Source organism: Helicoverpa armigera, chromosome 23 (assembly GCF_030705265.1).
Source record: "Helicoverpa armigera isolate CAAS_96S chromosome 23, ASM3070526v1, whole genome shotgun sequence".
Classification (NCBI taxonomy): domain Eukaryota; kingdom Metazoa; phylum Arthropoda; class Insecta; order Lepidoptera; family Noctuidae; genus Helicoverpa; species Helicoverpa armigera.
Window position 1 is genome coordinate 7,191,021 of NC_087142.1, and position 18,698 is coordinate 7,209,718.

The 18,698-nt window shown below is 38.1% G+C and overlaps 1 protein-coding gene across 1 annotated transcript; it reads right to left on the bottom strand.

Moving 5' to 3' along the window:
* Positions 1–2,709: 2,709 nt before the first annotated feature.
* On the bottom strand, positions 2,710–18,623 carry Ino80 (INO80 complex subunit). The gene is made up of 28 exons (XM_064040811.1): positions 18,423–18,623; positions 17,966–18,211; positions 17,108–17,313; positions 15,946–16,152; positions 15,562–15,656; positions 15,203–15,398; positions 14,745–14,882; positions 14,218–14,414; positions 13,514–13,757; positions 12,990–13,169; positions 12,199–12,454; positions 11,755–11,901; positions 11,478–11,618; positions 11,201–11,322; positions 10,266–10,555; positions 9,594–9,844; positions 9,176–9,279; positions 8,500–8,655; positions 7,827–7,986; positions 7,349–7,476; positions 7,103–7,192; positions 6,774–7,010; positions 6,273–6,375; positions 6,064–6,140; positions 5,412–5,538; positions 4,797–4,946; positions 4,224–4,499; positions 2,710–3,818 (listed from the first exon to the last, which is right to left on the bottom strand). Exons 2-27 carry the CDS (start codon positions 18,198–18,200, stop codon positions 4,285–4,287), a joined length of 4,452 nt encoding a protein of 1,483 aa, XP_063896881.1. The 5' UTR covers positions 18,201–18,211; positions 18,423–18,623; the 3' UTR covers positions 2,710–3,818; positions 4,224–4,284.
* Positions 18,624–18,698: the final 75 nt, after the last annotated feature.

An 18,698-nucleotide genomic window follows, 5' to 3' on the forward strand; every position in this document is an offset into this window, starting at 1 on the left:
CCGGTGGAACTGCAAGCCAACTATCGAAGATGCCTTGATTAAATATTTCTACTTAGGTACCGTGAACAACGAGCTTTATAATAATATACATATTATCATTCAAATCGTGCGTGTGAACTTTGATAAACTGTTAAATTATTCAATGTGTAGTCTGTTTCTCATTATTGTCTATAAAAGGCGGAGAAAGATTTTATCTAAACAAAAAGCTCGGATTTGGAGAGTTGACACACATGTTTAACGCTGTAACGGGCAGTTTCGTCACTTCTTATTAAAAAAGGTAGGTACTTGTTTTTATTATTTACCAGATTTAAAAAAATGTATGTGAAAATAATACCAATTTTGGAAGAAAATTGCAGTCTCGGTGTCTGTCAAGCAGCATAAAATAATAAGTACATAAGTAGGTATACCTGCTTATAATTACACAGTGTTCCACAGAAATACCAAAAAACTCCAAAATGTCCAAAAAACAAAACAATAAATCTCTGTCACATAAAGTTAAGAAACCGACCACTCATACCTACACCTCAGTGAATGCATTTGTATAAAACGCTCGTTTCGTCAATAAATCCCTAATGCAGTTGCGGTTAAACACTTATCAGAATATCAACTTAAATAAGTCAATAAAAAACTTAAGTAGGTACCCACATAATTTTGTATAGCTAAGGTTTACCTGTGCAGTGAATGCATTATTTTTTTACTAGAAATTCATTTTATTTGCTAATGGAACCTCTAGAAATTATAGTTTCTTTGCGAATGGTAATAACGAGCAAAATGAATCTATGAATGCAGGAACATATTCACTAAATTATTACACTATTTGCATGCGCCTATAAATATCCATTTGCATCAAGAGTTTCACACTTAAGCTCCCTCTAAAAATTCTAGAAACATTCACAATATTTAACATAAACCACACCTTTCCAAGAGTCCGTATTATTTTTAGCGCAGCTCATAAAAATGCGCAAAAATGGCGCAAAACAAACATTTGTGAGCATTCGCTGCGTTCACATTCGTATGCGACGCACGACGCGTAATTGATACTGTCGCACTCTGCATTATGTCGTACTGTTATGGGGGTTTATGGCGTACACAATATTTAAAGGTCGAGGACGATCACTGACTAGTATGACATCAGAAATGCTGGTTGATTTTGGTTGTAAGTGTCTATTGTAGATGAAGAATTAGTGGTGGTTTAGTAGAGGTAGCTGTAGCTGTGAAAAACAACGACAAAGACGTATTGAATTTCCTATCATATTCTAGAGGTAACTAATATAAGGCAGGTACCAAAAGACACAAACATCAATCACTGTATAACAAAAATTGTGAAATCGAATCTGGATCTTTTCCCGGTTCCACCGATTTTCACAATAATTTTGCTGAATTTTTGCAGGTTCACCGACAACAACGTCCGTTTTTTCAACTACTATTTTCTATAGATTTCCACGTTCTAAGTAAACAGTTGCTTAAGAAAATATCTTATTGGTGAACTCAGGCATATGTAGGTAGTAAAGCGACTGACCTACCATCTTACCTGCCTGTAGTTCAACAAAATAAAGTGCGTACTTTACGAGCGTATTACTGGACAATTACCAACATGTCACCATAACGCCATATACGAAGCTTTATTGATGCCGTTATGCCAACTTTATTATATTAAAAGCTCATGTTTATTTTTAGTAGTAGGTACTTTTATATTAATGCGAATGTGCCTCTTTATAATAGGGCTATGTAACACATATAAACTTTGCAGAATTTGGTGAAAGTAAAATATAGAGCAGGACCAGGGTCGAGCCGTCTCCTCAAAGCGCCTATGTGCAAAACTTATGAAGCGCCTCTTTGTTACCCGACTTCGCAATTCAAAGGAGGGTAATGTTTATCAGGGCACATAGATATCACCCTTACATAACATACATTACAGACCTCATACAGTTTTTTTTATTAGCAAATAAACCGCTAAATCACACCCAACAGATGCTACCGTAATTGAGTACCTAGTTCACGAAAATAAGGTGTGGACTCTTTCTTACACTTCAAGATACTTAATTATAAATTAGTTTTATCTTATATTCAGAACATCAAAATATCCCGTTACCGTCTTCCTTTCTCAGTCAAGCCACAGGTTAATTCGTTCGATCTAGATTACTAGATGTTGGCATTTCTACATGTATGTCTAATAGGCACATTAGCGGCGTGATTCATCCGATCGCTAAGATTGACAGATTATCATACTTACGAACGAGTATATCGCAACGACTGTTCACACGTATGACCTAAAATATATAACAGTCTTGCTGTATTATTACTTATTACATATAGCGGGATTTATGTCTTTCAAGGCATGACATTATTTTCCGTGTATATAGGTATGTATGTTAAAATCCCAATGAGACAACTGGTATATTTTTTTACACTTATTCCGTAGATAGGCTTTCAAACGAGACCATAAACATTTAACTGTAAATATTGTATCATTGGCAATCGTTGGATTTGTATAGCGCAAGGGGGTGATTCCATTTTTTTGCTTCCATTAGTCAATACTTACAATGTCATCATCTTTCTGGTGGACCTATGTTGGGTTGGAGCGACTGCCTATCTGACCTCCTCAACCCAGGTACCCGGGCAACCCTATACCATTTGGCAAAACTGGTTGACAGACTTTTCCAAGCAAAGATGAAATAATAGGAATATGGACAAAATAAAACATGAAAATAAATTAATTTAAAACATTTATTCGTTTTCTCTCGTCAAATAAACAGTTCTATAATAAGTCCAGTCTATTACATTGAACACTTGTGAGTTTGTTCTTTAGAATTCCAATCATTGTTACATAATATTTCGGGTTGGCAGCTCATAATTATTATTTAATACTATTTTGTTGCTTGTAAAGCTTGTTTAAGTGAAACTTATAATATTATAATCATCGGCACGAATCTTGAGCGCTGACCTTCACCTGCGCAGAAATGATTTATTGGGTCCCTTTTGTGGTATGAAGTGAGGCGCGGGGGCGGGCTAAAGCGGTAATTGGCCCGCAGTGCATCGCGTCATAGCCGTCACTCGGGATTCGTTCTTTGCTAATAAATCACTTCTGCGCAGGTGAAGGTCAGCGCTCAAGATTCGTGCCGATGATTATACCAAATTTGATACTTACTGTATATAAAACATGGATTTAATAGTCTAGTTTTGCATGCGACAATATTTTAGCTACATAGAAACTTTACTAACATGATGCATTTCTTCGTTCAAGCTGCGTAAATATTGCTTATATTTTCATTGTCAATACTAATGCCTTGTAATTACTATCACGGAGCCCGTTTGAAATTTAAGCTATTTACAAGCTCAGTAAAATCCGGACAAGTTAAATATACATGTAAATTAGTTATATAACTAGTGACATTACACATCCCCGATTTAGTAACATTTAGCGGACTACAACACAACCATTCAATTCATTAAATTACACAATTATTTTTAAATATTTATTAAAAATTAATATTTTAATTCTGTCTATTTACATAGTTAACGCGACTTATCGTTCAAAGTTAAACTTTGTTAATACTTGTAACTAAAAGCATTATTTTGTACATTTTCTGTGTTATTGTTATTATTAGTTTGGCGAGAACAGACTGACTAGTATATCTTGATACTTGGTGATGGCGCCACTGTCTAAGGAAATGGTGTGAGGAGTTTGGAACATTTTATTTTAGTTCGTTATTTTGCCGTCTGTCATGATATACTGGTCATTCTGTAGTTAAAATAATTGCACTAGAGGTGGGAACTTTGTTGTTAACTGCATGTGCTGCTCCGCTTTTGTATGGCTTCTGAAACAATATTGTTTTTATGAGTTTCATTGACCGTTTTTTTTTCTTTTTACTTACATCAAAAATACATATATTTAACGCAATGTTGGTAAAATTAAGGTGAGATTAAGGGATGATTTATATTAGGCCGGGCCGTGTCCGGGGCGTGCCGTGAACGTGGCTCGTACGGGGCACGCACGTGAAACATTACATACATTTTGTATAAAGCAGTTTATATTACACCGTGCATGATCCGTGGCCCGTCCGGGCCATAAACGACGCTCGTCTTTAGAATTTCGTAAAAGCCTGGACACGGCACGGCCCGGCCTAATATAAATCAACCCTAATAAGAATTGATTTCAGTCTTGTATCTGAAAGAATGTTACAGTGTAGAGTGAAAAAGCATATAAAAATAAAATTACTAACCTGGTAACAGGTGAACAATAATTTATCCAGTATCATGTGATCCACTAATCACAGGCATATGCTATGGTGGCGGTGCCAGCGGTACCAATAACGGCTCGCGTGCACGACGAGGTCGGCGGCCGCCGGCACGCGGGCCCCCAGCGCGCGGGGCCCCGGCAGCCCGCAGGCGCGGCCGGCCCGGGCCCCGCCGACCGCGACCTGCGGCTCCTGCACCTTCGGGTGGCGCTACTGATTCTATTATTTCTAGTGGGGCATCTGATTCGAGTAAAGCAGCACCTAAGAAAGAATAAGCACATTACTATTTTGGTAGCTAGAAAATAAAAAAAAAGTATTTTAGCCTAACTTAATATACTTTACTAAGCACATGTTCCCATAAACCATGTATCATAAATTAATCGTTAGTTAACAAAATTCAGATTTCAGTATTTTTTTTCCGTCCTTTAAACTCAGCAGACTCTTGGTCAAGTTTAGATATAGTTTATGTTTATGGTATCTTGGTCAATAGAAACAACCCTTTGTCAAAAGATTGCCCTTGGTTAATATATACCAGAATCATATAACTCCATAGCTTACCAGCAGCAACAGCACTGGCATTATCAGCAGGCTGCGGCTCGGGGCGACGTGACAGCGCGTGCCGGGAGCCGCGCGGCCTGCCCCGCCGGGCGCCGCGACCGCCGCGAGACACGCCCCACGCACCCGCCCGGACCGCGCCTGAGTACGACGCTGGGGGAAAACATACGAGTGACGTTAGATAGATTTACACAATATAATAGAGAAGCATCAAATGGTAGACTTTTACCGACGATTAAAAATTCTACGCATAAATGGATGTTGATTAATAAAATGTATTGGACAGTTTTGCATAACGTAACTGTCTCGCACGAACTTTTTTTTTTGTATGGCATCTCGCAGTTCAGCCTAGGTGGCCGTGTACTACTTAACCAGTCTTTTCCTTGTGAATGCCTAGAATCCTACGAACTTCACAGTACAGTTACGTAAAAAGCCTCCCGTCTCTTGAACTTTTATGTCTTGTTTTTGTTATGTCGTACAATATCATTAACTTATCCAAAACACAAACAATATTCCTTCGGCCAGATTTAAGTACCCAATTCATATAGTTTATCAATATAATTGTAAGAAAAATTTGGAAATAGATGACTAATATTATACACGTGTCACAGTACTCACGTATGGGCGCGGGCGAGGGCGGTATGTCCACAACTAGTTTGTCTCCGTCATCGTCCACTTGCAGCGGACTGCCGGGCTCCGACGCCGAGTCGCGTGGCCGTTTCGCTTCCACTGTCGCTGGCGGTTGCTGGTAAAAAATAATTAATCACTAAAATATACAAGCCCGTTTATAGGCAACTAGCTTCTGCCAGCGGTTTCACCCGCATCCCGTGGGAACTACTTCCCGTACCGGGATAAAAAGCCTATAGCCTTCCTCGGTAAATGGGCCATCTAACACTGAAAGAAATTTTCAAATCGGACCAGTAGTTCCTGAGATTAGCGCGTTCAAACAAACAAACAAACAAACTCTTCAGCTTTATAATATTAGTATAGATATAAACGTCCGTTTTCCGGATAAATACTTTATTTTGCAATTTGAACGACAATATTCCTACATTTATTATGGAAAACGTAAATAAAATTCAAATGTAATAAATAAACTTTTTAAAGCGAAGTGTAATAGTGTATCGAATTACATTTGAATTCTATAAACTTTTAGAGTTAAACAAAGATATCAAAATATACTTGGGGAGTATGTAATTACCGCTAATGATAAGATCACAACTCATATTTATTTTTAACCTACGTTAAATTTTTATAGACCGATACTTACAACTTGAGGCAGCAATCCCAATTTTCGTTTACGTTCTCTTTCTTCCATAAGTTTCTTCTCTTCAGACTTTTGGCGATCTGTTCATTTGATGAAAACAATATTTATATTACAATAGTATGTATTAAAAAATAAATAGTAGTCCCTAGGATTAGTGCGTTCAAATAGACAAACTGTTCAGCTTTATAATATTAGTATAGATGTTTACTTACATTTCTGTTCAATTTCTTCGTCGTCCAAAAGTAAGGACACAACTTCCTTAGGTTTCAACGTGTCTGGTTTAAAGTTACCGCCGCTGATCACCATTCTTTGGATCTGGACATAAAAACGTTTAATTCATTACTTCACTCATAATAACGACATTCTTATCATTTATAACTTACGAAAACTAGGCCATTGACCTGAATTATTTTCCAAAACTCGTTAAACCCAATGTCTCCCTACTCCATTAAACTTCAGCACTGTGCAAATTTTTGTTATTTCATACAGTTCTACGACTCCGAAGTTGGCTATTAATGACTTCACGGTAGTTAAAACACGACGCCTGCACCACTCGCCTCATCACTAACTTCATACCGGCAAAGTTACTTGACGAGTTTGCATGAAGTCATGACCTACTTCACTAACCGGGCTTTCTACCGAAGTTGGCTACTAATGACTCCACTCATTAACTTCACACCGGCAGAGTTATTTGACGAGTATATATATCCTACCTCACTCTTCTCCCTGGCCCTCTGCATGATCCTCTCCTCGATGGTGCCCTTGCAGATGAGCCGGTACACGGTGACCTGCTTGGTCTGCCCCAGCCGATGTGCTCGGTCCATCGCCTGCTGGTCCACTGTGGGGTTCCAGTCGGAATCGTAGAAGATCACTGTGTCGGCAGCTGTGAGGTTGATGCCTAGGCCACCAGCTCGTGTTGACAGGAGGAATACGAATATGTCTGTGCGGGCCTGTGGAGGAAAGTTGATAGTCAAAAACTACTTTTTTTTATCAATTCAGATGTTTTGTTTTTCAATATTGTCTTTTAAATGTGTTAACATACCTGAAAATCAGCGACCATGTCACGTCGAGCGGAGATTTTACTGGACCCATCTAACCGCATGTACTTGTGTTTCCTATGCCACATATATTCCTGTTAAATTTTATGACATTAGTTACTTATTATATACCGAAAAATTATTTACTAATTAAAAAAACGTGTCTCAAATCACTGTAATCATGTCAAATGTATGAATTTTATGGCTTTTGGTTTATATTTAGTTTTTTGATAGTTTTGATAGTTTCGTACCTCTAACAAGTCAATCATCTTGGTCATCTGGCTGTATATGAGCACCCTATGTCCGCGCTCCTTCAGTCTCTTGAGCAGTGAGTCCAACGCTGTCAATTTACCCGCATCACTGACTAGCTGATTTTTATCTGTGAAATAATTATTTTTATGAGTATTTTTCTAAGAAAAAGAATACCACAGACATAAGATATAAAAATTAGGACAAAAGTTGAAAACCTCCTCCAAATGGAAAGAAAAATATCTATCGAAGCACCCATAAAGTGTGATGTTACACTCATCATACATAGCACCCCATCCCCATCGCGGTGCCATATTCAGCATAAGGCGCAGCTGTACTTGCTTGCGGCGTCATAGTCGATGTGGTTGAAGTGCTACGATTTTGATTTGCCGTCGATGCCGTTGCAGTCCCCTCTCGCGACGAGACACTCGACCTTACGGCGCCATATTGTCCTTCTTACAGCCGCATGTGTATATGTACCTGGCACTTGCAGCTCTGGCCAGCCCCAGGGCGGGCGGGCGGCGGCGGCGAGGCGCCACACGCAGCGCCACGCGGCGCCGCACTCCGCCTGCTCGTGCCGCCGCATGTGGTATGCGAAGCTGCGCGATACCGCGAACGCTGCTCGAGTACACGTGCACACCTATGGAGATAAAAAAAATTAAAAAAACTGCTATATAAAGTTCTCGTCAAACTTAATGTCGGCTCCTGTGGCCCCGCCATGAAGAACGAACCGTAGACCGACGGAGTGGAGATGTCATGACGCTCATCTGCTCAGAAAGTAGCGTCGCCAAAACGCCAGTGTTTGGCGGCCGCGAAATTTGAGTAAGACTCCGCCGCGCCAATGTTCGATAGCTTACCGCGCGCACTCGATACGTGGCTTTATACACTCATCTTTTTGCTGACCGGCCCATTTTGTTAAACCAAAAATTATTGACAAAGTTCTTTTGAAAGGAACCCGAACGTATCACTCGTAACTGATTGTTTTGGTCACGCCCATCGTTCATGTTCATGACCTAGAAGCGTATGGCATCTCCGTTCTTATTTCCTTACTCGGTGCAAGTACTTTTCGACACATGCTGTTACCTAAAAATGGTACCGCTAATATATGCCACACGAACCATAACTAGGTATCCAAGGAACCATTATTTCTTACCTTCTGCTGAGCAAAGTACAGGAAGCTGGGCAGCGGGGTCGGCATCTCTGGGTAGGAGATGGGTGGACGTTCCACGAAGGGTACATCCGCTATCTCTAGCGGGGGCACTGGGATCACCCCGCCTTCTTCAGTCTTTATCTCACTTAGCATTTCCGACTAGAAAACAAAAAAAAAAATATGACATTTGCATCATTAACAAAAATAACAATAGTGGTAAATAACATTGGTTACAAAGTTTTAATTCAGTGTTTTAAATTTTCAAATAAGGCGGAAATTCAGTTTGGAGGACATCAAATTGGAATGACATTTTTTTCGCAGCTTCCTAATTAAATACATGTTTATTTGTTGTGAAGAAGTGGCGCAACAAATTCCCCTGAAACTTTTTTTAATAAGACAATAGGAAGGACATGGTAACTTTGAAACATTACTGATATCAACTCTAATTTCAACTAGAGACATTGCTATTGTTCCCATTCTCGAATTGTTTCCGGTAACTGGGTTAACAAGACATAAAAAGACTTACTACAAAAACTTAAACATCTGTTGAACACTTGTCTAAATAAATGTGGCTGCAAAACAGACCTTATTTCAACGTCATAATCAGATTTTTTTTTGACAAGTGTTCAACAGACGTTTAAAAGTTTATGTGGTACGACGGAAACAATTAAACACATACCTGTCCATCTCTCTCGCGTATATTCCTTATTCTCAAAGCTTTGTGCTCGATGGTTTCCGGCGTGTAGTGTATTGTGTGTTCCGTGTGCGTGTAGAATGGACCACCTTGACACAAAAAATATACACATAAGTACATCATAATCATTGTTGGTTTGGATGTATATATTTTTATTTAAAATATTATATTATTTCGAAAACACTAGACAGATTCAAATATTTTAAAGTACAACAAATAATCTTCTGAAATAAATAATGCTACTTCATCGTGTCTCCTTTCTTCAGTTCAGAGATATCTCAGAGACAAAAAGTATATAGGTTTGAAATAGAAATTTTTTTTTTTGTTTTTATGTACCCTAACAAATAAAACCAAAGTCAACCAAAAAGCACCTACGATTAATAATTTTCTTTAAATCCTTTACCTTGTATCCACAGCGCATCAGTAAACAGCAGCTCCCTCCACATCAGACTATCCTCCTTCCTCCTCCTCAACACGTCACCATCAGGACATATCAACAGCATATCCTTGCTGCTCACTCTATCGTAGTAGTCACCACATAAGTCCGTCTCACTCTCCTCCTGTTTGACGTCACTGGTTGACGAGGAGTACCACCAGTAGTGACGGTGACGGAGCTTCTCGTATTTTTCTAGGCAATACTCTATGTGTTGCATTCTGAAAATTTTTGGGTGATTTCAGAACAATATAAACTGAGATTTATGCTTGATATACACTAGTGACTAGTTAATTGAACTACGTGCTTTGGTAATTCAATCAATTATTATTTAACTATGTTTTTAAAGGTCACATAAAGTCAGATCATATTTGGGTTTCCAATACCCTTATTCACGGACAACATATACGTCAGTTTCCTCAAAACAACTGTTCACTACAAATTTTTACGTTCAATTTTTAAAGTGAATAGCTGTTACACTAACAATACAAGTTCATGTCGTCAGTGAAAGTGGGCCTAAACCTCTTCTCTTATGACTCACATACCTTAGACTAAATTTACTAAGGACTTTGTAAAATGTTGCTCAAGAACCAGATAACTTTTCTTATATATTCTAAAATTACATAAAACAATAATACTCACGCACAAAACCAGCCACACAGCATAACTCTAAACAGCTCCATAGGTGACAAATCCATGAACCTCGTGAACGCAAACACACTATCATCATAACTCCCCCCATTCACACACCTTTGTACATACTCAGGGGATAGTATAGATAACTTATTGTATAATAAATGGCGTTTTGAAGGCATAGAACGGATTAAGTAGCAGTCTTCGGCAACTATTTTTGGTATGTGGTAATCTTCTACGAGCATTGAAAATGGGGATCTAACGTCTCGACGCTCGAAAAGTTCAGGGTGATTGCATACCTGGGGAGTAAATAAATTGGGTTATTTTTGAGAATACAAATAAAATGGCCAACAATTAGCTCGCTAGTGAAAATGTTAAAAAATATTATTTTATTATACAAGCAAAGTTAAAGAAAACTTCTGGCAACACTTGTTAAGAATTAAACCCATTGTTGTAAAATTATGTACAAAACAAAATGAAGCAATAAACGATTCATTATTTATGTAGTATATCGGGTGTGTCGTTCATAATCACATTAAATTAAATGAGTTAATATACTGGTTAATATATGTCGATTAACACAAAGATAAAAGAAAAATACGTAAAAATAAAAAAATGATTTTTTCAAACAAAGTAAATGGAATAAAAATGTGCAAAAATTAGAACACCATATAAAAGTAAGTCATTACAAACAACTGAAATTCTCCCTTGAAAACTGACAGCTGCCAACTGATCAAAACATACGATACTCCTAACTTTATCTCTGCTTTACACATGATGTTGTAAATTATAAAAACGAAAAATGACTCCTGTGGCTAAACCACTGAATGGATTAGGTTATTTTTTTTACAATTCGCCATAGAATACCATAAAGTATATGTGATATGATTTAATGTGATTGTGAACGACACACCCGATATAAAACTGCTAAGATTGAAACTTACCTTTCTAAACTGCATAACTAAATTCATAAGATTGGACGTAAAATTCTTATCTACATTGTGACCTGACTCTGCTCCAACAGAGTAGTGGAGCAATTCTTCTATTTTTATTTTCTTTTTTAAAGCTGAAAACAAAATAAAAAGTTTTTAAATATCTTTTGTAAAAAGGTAGATTTCGAGTTTAAATATCTGGCAACACGATCAAAATTAAGTGTTACCAGTTAACTGAACGGAGAATTATATTTTAAGATGGTTTTGTCATATCACATTACAAACTTACCTATATACAATAATTTCTGTCTTATAGTTAATGGACAGTGCACCATAATCTCAATTTTATCCGACAATTCATTTTCTACATCCTTTTTTATTCTTCTCAACATGAACGGCTTCAAAATCATATGCAAACGCGAAAGATGTTCTGAAAATAAGCAAACATTTCAATTGAAGAATGGAAACTCAACTGTAAGATGGGAAACAGTCTTTATTGCAGTATATAATTCAAATAGTTCCAGGAAAACTATTCTTTTCTAAATAATGTACCATTCTATACTTACTTTCATCAATAGTGCTTTTGTTTTCAGCGTGACTTTCGATATCCTTGGAAAACCATTCGTTAAACTCCTCGTGCGAATCAAACAACGTTGGCATAATAAAATGTAATAAAGCCCATAATTCCGCCATACTGTTTTGGATTGGAGTACCTAAAACAAGAGTAAATAAATAAATCTTGCATATAGGAAAATAAGTAAGTCAAACCTAAAAGAACATCACTAAAGACGAGATGATAATAGAGCTTCCACATTTCGATATCCATGTCTCTTTCAAAATATCGATATTTTTAACGATCTTATGTTCAATTTTATCGATACCTAGTTCCATCAAAATATAGAAATATCACATTAAAACCACACCAAAAGGACTCAATAACCTGTACAAGAATTACCAACAAAACTATATCGATATTACACATAAACATATTGATACTCTTTACAACTTACCAGACAACAACAATCGATTCCTACAGCTGAACCCGAGCAGTAGCTTCCACCGCATACTGGCAGAACTCTTGATAGCCTGAGCTTCGTCCAGTATCATGTACTGCCACGACACGCGGTTCAAGTACTTGAGATCGGAGACTACGATCTGATATGACGTCACTACCACGTGGAAGGCCGCTTGACGAGTGTGTAGGTCTTTACGTTCCCAGAATTGACGGAGGATTTTGCGCTCGCTTGGACTGCCCCAGTATGGTACCTAAAAAGAGTTGAGAAGTATAAATCCTACTAATATTATAAACGCGAAAGTTTGTATGTATGGATGTTTGTTACTCTTTCACGCAAAAACTACTGAATGGATTTTAATGAAACTTTACAATAATATAGCTTATACATCAGAATAACACATAGGCTACAATTTGTAAACATATTGTTCGAAATACTAAACCTGCGCAGACGAAGTCGCGGGCACCAGCTAGTATAAGATAATAGTCCCCAGGCCGGCGAACTAATTTTTGTTTGATACATACATTTGTAAGAGTTTAATATACAGAGGTCAACAAAGTCTATTCGAAATGAAAAAATATACTATTCAGGTGATAATATATAAAGACATTTGGACAGGAGTTTGTTGCGCCAGCGAAAACACATAAAGAATGTGAAGGACGGACATTTTTGGGGGCTGTCTGATGTAATATTTGACATACAAAAAGTGCTGTTTTACAGTATACTAGGAATAAATACCTTTTGAAATGCTTTTTGATTTTGCTTCAAATAAATCGACTGAAACTCACCACTTTAAAATCGGGCACAAATCTCTGCATCTCCTGCTGCCAGTTATGTAGCGTAGATGCAGGCGATACCACTAGGAACGGTCCCCAAACGCCGAGCCTTTCAGCCACGTGGCATAGAAACGCTATGCATTGCACCGTCTTGCCGAGACCCATCTCGTCTGCTAGGATACCGGAGATACCCTGAGGAAATAAATAAATTAGTTGGTAAAAATAGTTATTGAGAAATTGTTGGTCATAGAGTGTTGGACATATTTAGTTATTCAAGTTATGGGTCACACCACTGACCCCGATCGCCGAGCCATATAAAGTAATCAATCAACAAGAATGCCACACAGGCATTACTTAAGAGTCTGTCAGTGAGGGTATTCAGAGTCAGTCAGAGTAACTCAAAGTCAGTCGAAGTCTATTAAAGTCAGTCATTGTTGGCCATAGTCGGGCAGAGTCAGTTAGAAGTCAGAGTCGGTCATAGTTGGTCAGATCAGTTATAGTCAGAATCACACAGTAGGAATTAACAGCCGCCTCACCTGATCATACAAATTAGCGAGCCAATTCATGCCCTTCAGCTGATACCCCTTCAGCGTGCCTCTAAATATGGAGGGCTGCTCATGGTCGCCGCCGCGTCGCTCGTGCGCGTCCGTGACGTCACCGGACCCGTCGGCGTCCGTGACGTCAGAGGCGCCGGCGGCTGAGTCGAAGAGTTGTGTGCGAGCGCGTTCGGCTCTGAACGCTTCGCGGGCGTTGCGGGAGGCACGAGCTTTCATTGCTTCGCTGGTGGAAGTAAAAAGGATTATGTAAGTTTATGTGAAAAAGTATATTGAGGTGACCTCAACAAAGTAAAAGCAAGTAAGTATATTGAAAAGAATTGACAACTCTCGCTACAAAAAATACATACAAATTCATAAGACAGATTTTGCCACTTATAAGTTGGTAGTCTTTTGTATAGCTTTTGGTTTTCCAAAAAAAAATGAGACAAAAAACCGAGCGTAAACTCCGCCAGTGTAAAAACGCTATTACAGTGAATTATGTTTTAAGAACTGGGGTGTTTTATTTCAAGGGAGTTTTGAGGCCAAAAAATCTCTTGTGTGATAGTGCAGAAAATACAAAGTTTCAGAAAGTTACAAAAGTAAAAGTAGCCCTCGTATTTTATAACTTCTTTTTTGTATACTTTGCTAATGCATAGACAAGGACATCAATATGCCTCTTTCAGCCACATATATTTTTAACTTACCTATCATAATGATCAATAGCAGCCAATCTAGGGTCTCGATCCTCATCCAGCTGCCTCAGAATCCTATCAGCTCCACCGTCCCCATCATCAGTAGAATTCAGCTTCTTCTGCATAAAGTGAGCATATAGCTCTGTCTGCGTGATGAGGAAGTTCAGCTTGCGACGTTGGCGTTTAGCTTCCATTAGTTCCACGTCCATCTGGGGTAAGGCTTTGGATTATCAATAAAGTATTTGATGCGTGGTAGATGATAATCAATATGTTTAAGAACATTAAAGGGTATTTTCTGGTTTCTTTCAAGTCAAGGTGGCCAGAAAAATATAATGGCTGTAGCTCCGATTGACCGAAAATTCTGGACTTTTGCCTAAAATTGGCAAAGCTTGACAAGAACAAAGTTCAAACAGCCGTAAGTAGCCGAACTGAAGTTGTACTTAATTTTTTTTATATACATTGCAGTGCAATAAGTTTTTTTGATAAGAATTTGGGTGCAACATTAATGCCTGTTTATTAGTAATAGAGATAGTGTTTACCTTTCTCTGTTCTTCAGCCTCTCTCTCCATTCGCCGTCGAGTCTCTCTCTCGGCGCGATCGTATCGTCTCCAATACGCCTGCATTTCACGACTCAATCGCTTGCATCTCCATACTGTTTCTTTCATGTTTTTCTGAGACTGAAAAAAGAGCATATTTAATAGAGATTGTTTTTTTTAAAAAAAATGAGTTTTTGACGCTGTAAACTTTGGGTCTACTGAACTTCCTTTGAAAATTCCTTTACTAAGGATTAATCATTTAATGTGGGAGTATAATAGTTCCCCCAGTATGCGGATGAAACCTTGGGCTAGTCGAGTATGATCGTCTAAGGGCTTAGCCAATAGCAGAATACACCATCGAATTATGATAAACAAATTGGGCTCAGATTAGGCACACATGGCACCCTTGTTTTAAATGATAATATCATTTATGTATATCTTTTAAGAATACGCATTATTACCTGCATAGCAATATGCCGCCAATGCTTACAACACAAAGTGGCTAGCCGTTTCCTCTGCAGCATCACCTCCCTATGCGTAGCTGTGCGGGCTCTCTGCACCTTGCCCAACTCCTTCTTGACGAGGAGCAGCCAATGACGTCTTCTCCGAGCCGTAAGAGCTTCTGGGCTTTTGAGGGTCGAGAGTTTCTTGCGGCCTCTGGTGGGTGCAAGAATTCGTATTATATGGTGGTACACATAAATAAACATTGGATTTTTGCGCAAGTGACAAACTGTAGAATATGCGCAACAATTTCTGAATGGTATTATCAAAACAACGTATTTGCGCAAACTAAGCGCTAACTGTACTTATTTTTACTAACCTGACTCCTGGTTTTTCAGTAGACATTCCATATTCATCGTTATCAGGTTCTTCTTTCAGATTACGTAACTGCTCTTCCCAATCAACACCATCAGGCTAAAATAATATCACGGAGTTTTATTCAATAATCGATAAAATTATAATTTTTAGTCAGTCTGTTTGTTTTGGCCAATCTCTGTAATCTCTGCTGCATTTCGACGGGACCGTCATTGGCATAACAAGGAGTAACTAAGGCTACTTTTTGTGCAGGTGCAGAAAGTAATTACCTTAGACTTATATCTTATACATATTGATGTAACCAATTGAATAATGCAACAATGGTATAAGGGTCTTTAATAGTTTTCATACAGATCTTTTTCAGTTCTATAACACGAATTATCCTTACCATATCACCACCCTCATTCATCCGAGCATCTCTAACCCTCCCTCGCCTCGCTTTATGTAAGCCTCTAGTCGAGGAGCCTCGTTCCGCAGGCCTGCCTCTGCGCCCCCTGGTGGACGGTGGCGGAGGCACCGGCCGGCTGATCCGACGCTCTGGGTAACGGTCCACGGTGGATAGTAGACCAGCGCCATAGTACATGTAGCGGGAGTTCTGTAGGTGATACAGTACTTTAGCAATTTAATAACAACACAAGCAACTGTACATATCTATATGTATATTATGTATATGTATAGTTTGGTATATAAAACTATTTATATATATGTATACTGTAGCCAGTCCAAGCTGAAATGATACATCCCACCACAGCATATTATGTTTATTAGCTTATATGAATAAATGTGACAATGGTATAGGGGAGATCATCACTACAGCTTAGAGAAGCTTGTACCAAACTTGTATGTTGGTTATGATGTCAATGACCCTTAAACTGGTTATTTATTGGCACTAAGATGTTGCTACAAAATATAAATATTAGAATAAAATGTGTCTGATAACTGTATCTGATATATTTAAAAAAAATTCTGTCAGATAACATGAAATCACATTTTGAAAGAAGTTAAACGTAATTCAATATTTAATGTGATAAAAAATTTTATGAGACCGCATCGGAAGAATTACAGGTACAACATGGGTAGGTTATGGCAGGTAGGTGGGGGTAGTGGCTATAGAAAGGCTAAAATGTAGGAAGATGTGGAACAAAGTTTGGGACATAACAAATAAAATGAACAGAAAAATACATGTATGTCATGTCTTGTTAGAGCAGCATGTTTGGATAATAATAAATTGAACTAAGTAATTTGTTTCATAATTACACAACATCCAAACTAATATTATAAATGCGAAAGTAACTCTGTCTGTCTGTCTGTCTTTTCTTCACGCCGAAACTACTGAACCGATTTGTGTGAAATTTGGTACAGACATAGTTTGAAACTTGAGAAAGGACATAGGATAGTTTTTGTTACAAAAAAAAATAAAAATAAAATTATTCCGGACATATAGCGCCATCTATTGGTCAAATAAAAAATCTGCTGGTAGTCACTATTCCACGCGAACGAAGTTGCGGGCAAAAGCTAGTAAAGAATATATTCAATAACCTTTAACTCACCCCTTGATCTTTATAATACTTCTTAGCATATTTATTATGATGTCTACGCTCCTTCAAAAGCCTTTGTATCCTGATTTCCTTATAGTTGGGCGAGTCATCCTCACTGCTGGTTTCTGAGCCGGAAGATAGAAGGACATCTCGGAGCCACTCTCGCTCTTCACCGACTGAACTGAAGTTGTATAGTCTGAGACGATCACTCTGACGTTCTGAAGGAAGAAATGGAAAAAGCATATCTATACTAATATTATAAAGAGAAAAAGTTTGTATTTCTGTTTGTTTGTAAGAGATAAACTCAAAAGTACTGGGCCGAGTTTAAAAAATTCACTTCAAAATGGTAATAATTATTAGCCAAAAGATACAGTGCATATTTGTGATGTGATGTAGTCTGTGAAAATAAAAATTAATAAATAGAATGAATAGTAAGTTGAGTCTCCTGATGGAATCTTTTTTCATTCATATTAGAATGTTTACCGGTTTCTTTTGAATTGATTTTTCAGTAACTCTTGTTATTTTTATATATTGTTCATTGATAAGGAATTTGAATAATACTCTTTAGATAACAAGGACAAAAGGCCTCAGAAATGATTGCAAACAGGATGTTCTTGATAAATGGTTTAATTGATGTACATTCTAACAGCCAAAAGCTCTGCACTGAATTTGTTGTATATGGATTTTTATATACTAATACACTATTGAAAACTTGTTACACATTATAGGTACAAATATTTAGCTAAATATAGATGTTTTCAAAACCATGTATTGTCAATTCAAACTGGAGTACGTAGATCTAAAGTACACAATGTTGAGATTATGTTATCTACTATGCTGGTTTGATGGTGCAGCTTATCAGCCACTTACCCTGCTTGGTGGTCACTACTCCATGGATCATTCGGTCCCCTTTAGACATCTCATTGCCGAACGACTTAGCATCGGAGTCATCGTCACTGTCGGATGCCACATCAGAGTTCAGGATCCTCTCCACTTGACTCACGAATGGACGGACGTCTAAGGAGGCCTCCAGCCTCTGGATATGAACGGGCTTAGCAACCTCATGTCGTTTCAGCACCGTTTTCCCCACCAACTTCTCAGACATTATTGTGAATCCTGAAAATAAACACCGATTCCATGTACCAAATTGCCCGATGAGTAAGCGCACTTAAATATCACCAAATCGCATTTTTTCGCTTGCAAAAAGAAACAAAACAGAAACGAATAAACGATAAACGTGACCGCACTGCAGCTATCACACACGAATCGCGAATATATCGAATATCATTTCATACGTGAAGGGCACTTGGCGCAAAGTTGAACTTACACGAATTTTAATTTCCTCGCGTCGATTACTTAACATAAAATTCCATAGCATTCACAAAATGGCGCACGAGAATATTCGACAAATCGCTGTCAATGTCGCCGCCCGAGCGGCGCAAATAACTACTCATTTCGTATTTGAGCTTGAAAAAACACGAACCCGCCATAATTGACGAAGTTGAACAACTAACTGAACTACATTTCTTAATCGCTATTGGCTGATAATCGTTGTAGCAGTATATTGGCCAATGAAAAAATGTATGCTCGGATTTTTAGCCAA